Raw genomic sequence first — 6,469 nt, forward strand, 5'->3', positions numbered from 1 at the left:
AGTGAGCGGGAACCGGTCTGTATGTAGGATCCGAACCCTCGGGCGGGAGCGCCGCCGCGCTTCCCAAGCGGCGCACTATCCAGTGCGCCACCGGGCCGCCCCAATAGTCAATATTTTTTGAAGAACATTTTTGCTAGAATAAGCAGATCTAATTAGCAATTTAGGGAAATAATATTTTAGGCTCTTTTGTCATCGTTTCCTACCTGTATTGTTGCAGTTTTGAAAGTCAACACAAGGGACAGTACAGTACACTGTGTAAAACAGAGGTGCCAACTTACAATCTTATTTGGCTATAAGTATCTAGACAATGCTATAATCAAAGGTCATTAATAGAGTCAGCATCTAAGACAAGGAATGCAAAGTATAATCATTGCTGTGTCTGGTTATCGCTGGTTATTAATCACAGTTTTAATTATTTATAAGAATGCTTAATGAATGCTATCTCTGTTCCACAGACGCTATTCATGGACCAATGGCAGGGGGAAAAAAGGCACACCCATTTTCTAAAGAATAACATCTGGGACTCTATCAACTGTTAAATTATTTCAATTATTTTCCATTGTCTTAAAAAATCAAATAGATGAAGAAGTGTATAATAGTCTCAGTGACTTTATCTACCTTCATGTTAAGCAAAGCAAAGCTACTAAAATGGAAATGAATGGGGTGAATTATTGAACTAGACATTTAGAAGAAAAAGACCAAGAAATTACCTCGAGAAAAACCTTTATCTTCTTCCTTTGTCTTTATACCAATACTAATTCCTAATTGATTTTCATCAATATGGATAAATTTTTTAACATTAGGAGATATGCAATGTTTTCTGCTCACATTTATTCAACTAGCAGAGGGAAGCCAAAGTAAATCCAGAGAGGAAAAGTCCTTTACCACAATGGTGTTGTTGGACTGGCAGAGGGAAAGAACATACCTAGGGATACACAGTGGAGGGGGAAAGAGGGATGGAGAGGGAGGTCGGGGATAATTGAGCGGATAATTGGGTGGGGGACATGAGGTATAATCACAATTTCTGGTAATGAGCATGCTGCCAGTATGGTTCTGGCCATCACATCTTAGGCATGAGTGGTGACAATTTGCTTTGTAGCCCATGAATATTCATAACCAATAAAAACAAAACAAAACATTTAAAAAATAAATAAATAATAAAAAAATTAAAATTTGTTTTTTAAAAGTTCTTAATTTGAGAAAAGAAGAAGCTAAGATCCTGTGAAAAATACAAATGTGTGTGTATGTATACACACTAACAGAGGAACTTAATTAAATACAGGTATCCAAAGCTAATTATCCAAACACTTGCACCTAATTTAACTCTTGACCCTGCCACCAACCAACTTTATGATGTTGGACTTGTTTAAACTCAGCCTTGGTTTCTTTAATTGTAAAATAAGAATATTAACATTTGACATATTGTAAATGAATGTTCTTTCTGCTTTGCAAAGCAGTAATTTGAATAAGGGATTGCTGAATTTTTATGTATGCCAAATAATTACTCAAAATTTTAAATATTTGCCCTAGGTGATCCGGAAGGGAGAAGTCAGCTGTTGTTGGACCTGTACACCTTGTAAAGAGAATGAGTATGTCTTTGATGAATACACCTGCAAGGCATGCCAGCTGGGGTCCTGGCCCACTGATGACCTTACAGGTACATGTCTACAATGTCAGCACATGTACATTCCTCAAAGATCAACTGGAAAAAAAAAAAAACAGACATGGGGAAGGGAGTCACATCCCAAAGTACCCATATTTCTCATCTTTGGTGGTCTTGTTTATGGGCTGAAGAAGTTCCTTAGAAACAGGAGGCTTTCCAAAGCCTGAACTAATCATGAAAATCTTTAGATATCAGGGGACTATCTGCCTATACTCCAATTCCTAGGTTATCTACTGAGCACTCTCAGCCCATCTTCAGTACATTCCCAGAAATTCCTAAGCAGGGACCCAGTTAACTGTGTCATTTGAGGTGGAGAAGAAGTATTAGCCAGAAAGAGATTAAAACATGTCATGACATATCCAACAGCAAAAAGGTAGCACAGAATTGGGTAGAAATTGGTCTAAAATTCTTTACTTCTCTTAGTGGTTTTCCTTAATTGAAACCAGGAGACTCCAACTAACAAGAGTTTTCAAGTAATGTTGGCACAGGGCAAAACTTGTGTTTGCTTATTTTTTGCTTTATTGTTTTGCTTTGTTTTTGGGGTTTTTTGTTGTTGTTGTTGTTCTAAAACATGTTAAGGAATATGTCATTGTGTTCTCCAGCCTATATATCATAGTCATTTCTAATTTTTACAGTATAAAAACAGAATATGATTTCTTCCATCCTTATAACTTTTCTTCAATAAACATGTATTAAATGCACATCGTGCACTTATTTGCCTACCACTGAAATAAAGGTAGAGAAATAAAGATAGTATGTCTGTGTTAAGTGAGGAAGGCAAAAAAGTAAAAACAAAAAACAAAAAAAACCATGATTACGATATAATAAGAGGACATAGATTTACGGACCTGGGAGCCTGAGGAGGGGGCCCATGAGGCTGAGTTTGCAAGGAAAGAAGAGAAAAGAACCTTCCAGGCTGATGGACACCATGTGGTGTGTCAGGTCATCTAGTGGTTTTAAAATTAAGATGGATTCAGCACAAAACTCCTGGAGGGTAGAAGAACATAAGGTCATTAGCGTTAGACTCCATCCTGCACAGGACGAGTGATTATCCACGGTAGTTGTATTATCTTATTTCGAAAGCCTGGCATAAAAATCCCGTGATCCTGGGCCTTTTGAGACCAGCTCACATTAAGACATTTTTTTAGTGATTGGTATGTATACAATAGACTTTTCTTTTCTTAAAAAAACATTCTGATTTAATAAAACATCCAAGTGACTTTTGTTAGCATTTGAGTCTTATTCTCAACATTAGAGAATGAGCTTTCTGGTGCTCTTATTTATCCTGGTATCCTCAGAGCTGACTCAGTGCTGAGCACAAAGCCTTCCATAAATTTAGTTTAATCAGTGAATTACAGTGTATGCATGCACACACACACAGTAAAAATGCCAGAAAGAAAACATATGTTATGATTGGTTTTCTTAGGATGGGAGGCGGAGGTGAGGAGCAGTATTGCTGAACTCTTCTTTATACTATTTCTTTACATTATTTCTAGTTCCAACCTGAATTATTATTAAATTGAAAAATTATCTCGCATATTCAACTATTCTTGCATGGCTAAGCCCCTTGTGAGTGAATATATAGCTGTAACTTTTTATCCTAAGTTATGTAAGAATGTGCTGCTGAAAATAAACACATTCTGTTCTTTCATTCATTCAACAGATAAGTATTTTATTATTACTATTTTCATTATAATAATAGGTGCTGAAGAAATTGAAGTGAAATAACAGACATGGTTCCTATGTCTTTTGGTTGCATATCATAGTCTTTATGCATCTTAACATTCTGTAAGGAGAGAGACATTGTACACACACACACACTCTCTCTCACATGCACAGACAAGTTAAGTAGTATGAAGTAAAAGAACAGGAGTGAAAATAAGGAGACATAATTTGAATTTGTGGTCTTAAAAGATCTCACTGAAGAAGTGAAAATTAGCTGAGACATAAATGATAAATAGAAATACCTAACAAATAATGGTGAGGAATGCATTTCAGTAAAAGAACAGGAGTGAAAATAAGGAGACATAATTTGAATTTGTGGTCTTAAAAGATCTCACTGAAGAAGTGAAAATTAGCTGAGACATAAATGATAAATAGAAATACCTAACAAATAATGGTGAGGAATGCATTTCTGGCTGAGAAAACAGCACATATGAATGTCTGTATATAAGAAAGAAGATGGGAGAAGGGTGTCAGAAGAGATCAGAAATGTAGTGGGGGCTAGATCATATACAGCTCAGGAGAACATGTTCAGGATTTGAGTGTTTTATTACTAAGAAACCATTACAGGGATTTCAGTAGAAAAAAAATAACATGATTATAAGTATATTTCAAACATGTCATTCTGGCTGCTGTGAGGGAGAATAATTTGGGGTGGACAAGTTGGCTGGTTGTCACTATGGCAGACCCAAGTTCTTGGTGTCCTGAAATAAACAGCACATTGGAAGATCTGAGATATACTTTAGTGAGGAATTAACAAGAAATACAGACATAGATGAATGGGATGCAGAAGGAGTTAAGGAAGGCTACTAAATTTTCTGCCTTGAAGACGGGAGAAATAGTACATGTTTTCATTAAGATTAATAGTTTTAGATAAGGTCCTTTTGAGATGTCTTTGAGATTTTTAAGTGGGAATTAATTAATTTAATAAATTGAGGACTTAGTTTGTGCCAGAAAATATTATAGAGACTAGAAATACAAAGATATAGTCTAACTTTGCAGGTAATTTATAATCTGGGGCGGGGGGCGGAGGAAGCATGCAAACAGGTAGTGACATGGTATACTAGGTGCTACAGGTGAGGAATAAACAAAGTATTGTGGAAAAATGGGGGAAAGGCATAACTCACCCTGGAGAATTTGGAAAAGCTTAGTCTTGAGGCATGAATTGAACCTCTCTTTAAAAAAATTGAAGATCATATTAGAAAGAGAAAGTTGCTCCTTCAGAATCATTAAGATCATAACCTAGAGAAATTCAAGGAATGGCTAGTGGGTGGGTTTTTTGCCTAGTATAAAAGCTTTGCACGTCCATATTTACTGTCTCTTATCTCAGAGATGTCCTTTCTGTGGTGTAAAAACAAGCTTTCCCATTCCTAATCAACTTTCTTGAGTAAATAACAAATATGTGTGTGTGTGTCTGTGTGTGTGTGTGCATATACTTCCTCACACTTGATTCACCAAAGCAATTTATCTTCCGCTGTTACCATGTTATTGAAAATACTCTGGCAAAAAAAATACACCAGTAAACACCATATTGCCAAGCCTAATGGTCACTGTCAGTCCTTATTTTACAAACATATCTGCTCAGTTGAATAGCCTTGGTGCTGCATGCTTTCCTCCTCTGCCAGCCGTGTCATCACACGGGTTTCTCTGACCTACCTCAGCAACACTCCTGGGTTATTTTGTTGTTGGTGTTGCCTCTTCCACTTCATCTAAATCGTTAAAAATTAATGTTTCCCCGGGTTCCATCATTAGCTTATTGTGCTTCTCCCTCTACACAGTCTCTCCAAGGGATGTCATCTACTTTCGTGGCTTTACTATTACCTGCATGCTGTTACGCCCAGCAGGCCAGCTCAGCCTACATTCCGTTCCTGAGTTTCAGACTCAGAGTCTAACTACTTGCTGAGTGTCTCCACCCAATTAGTCCACAAGTATTTCAATCCAGGATGTCCAAACCTCCTCATTTCACCACTGTGCCCCTTTACCAATCATAAACTTGCTTATCTCCCTGTTCAATCAATGATACCATCATTCTCCTAGTTGCCCAAGCCAAAAAAAAAGTTAGCCATGTTAGACTCTTCTCTATCCCTGGCCACCCATCTCCTGTCACTTATCAAGCCTCATTGTTTGAACTGCTGAATATTTTTAACTCTTTCCCCTCCTCCCTATTTGCATAACTCTTTGCTTAACTAGGCTCTCATCCTTTCACATCTGACTATTGCAGTAACTTCCCAATTTATTTCCCTGTCCTCAGATTTATTTCACGTGCCTCTAAGTCCAGTTTTCATCTTGCTACTGAATAACATATCCAAAATACCTAACTGTCCCTTTTATTTTATTGCTCATGTAGTGAAAATGATTGCTCATTCTGGGGGAAACTCAATAAGGTCTGTTTGTTCAGATTCCTCTTGGTGACTTCGCATCTTTAGAGATAAGGATGCTCCTTTCCTCTGAGTATAGGGAGGGCACATGTCAAATGAGGGTTTTATGACCTGCTTTAGGGGAGAAGAGTGGGGGAAAAGGGAGAGTGACCTTCCTGCTTCTGCTGTTTTCTCAAATGCCCAGGTGCCATATTTGGGGGTGGTGTATCCTGAAGCCCATCATTCAACACTTACCGATCATTTCACATCTCTGTAGGATATACTCCAAGTTTTTTTTAACATGGCATACAAAATTCTCTATCCTCCACCCTTGTATGATCTTTCTAGTTTCAGTCACCACCATGTTCCACCTCTCATTTTACATGCTGGTATCAAGAACTGCTTACAATTCTCAATTACACACAATGCCATTTTATTCCTCCCTGTCTGTATATATATCGTCTTCTCTGCCTAGGGGGAGTGCATACTCCTCCTTTTTTACTTGGATAACTCCCACTCACCCTTCCTTACTCTGCTCATTGTCAGCTTCTCTATGTAACTGTTGCACTTTCCTCTGTGTAACCAAGCCGGAAAAAAGAGAAAGAGAATTCACTCAAAGTACCATGAATGAGGCCTGCAGATTGCCACCCATCAGGGGGGCAGCAGCGATTCAAAATCAGCCTTTCTTTTTATTGACAAGACAAGAAAGTTTCACAATAAAAATCAG

At 37.7% G+C, this 6,469-nt stretch overlaps 1 protein-coding gene across 1 annotated transcript in view; it reads left to right on the plus strand.

Moving 5' to 3' along the window:
• GRM5 (glutamate receptor, metabotropic 5) overlaps nt 1–6,469 on the plus strand; it is a gene marked incomplete at its 5' end in the record, with an annotated part of 143,606 nt that overhangs the window by 60,116 nt on the left and 77,021 nt on the right. Inside the window, one exon of the mRNA XM_008584858.1 lies at nt 1,531–1,657. Coding sequence (XP_008583080.1) covers nt 1,531–1,657 — 127 coding nt within the window. The remainder of the gene's footprint in view (nt 1–1,530; nt 1,658–6,469) is intronic.

Source organism: Galeopterus variegatus, unplaced genomic scaffold (assembly GCF_000696425.1).
Source record: "Galeopterus variegatus unplaced genomic scaffold, G_variegatus-3.0.2 Scaffold3385, whole genome shotgun sequence".
In the NCBI taxonomy this organism is placed as follows: Eukaryota; Metazoa; Chordata; class Mammalia; order Dermoptera; family Cynocephalidae; genus Galeopterus; species Galeopterus variegatus.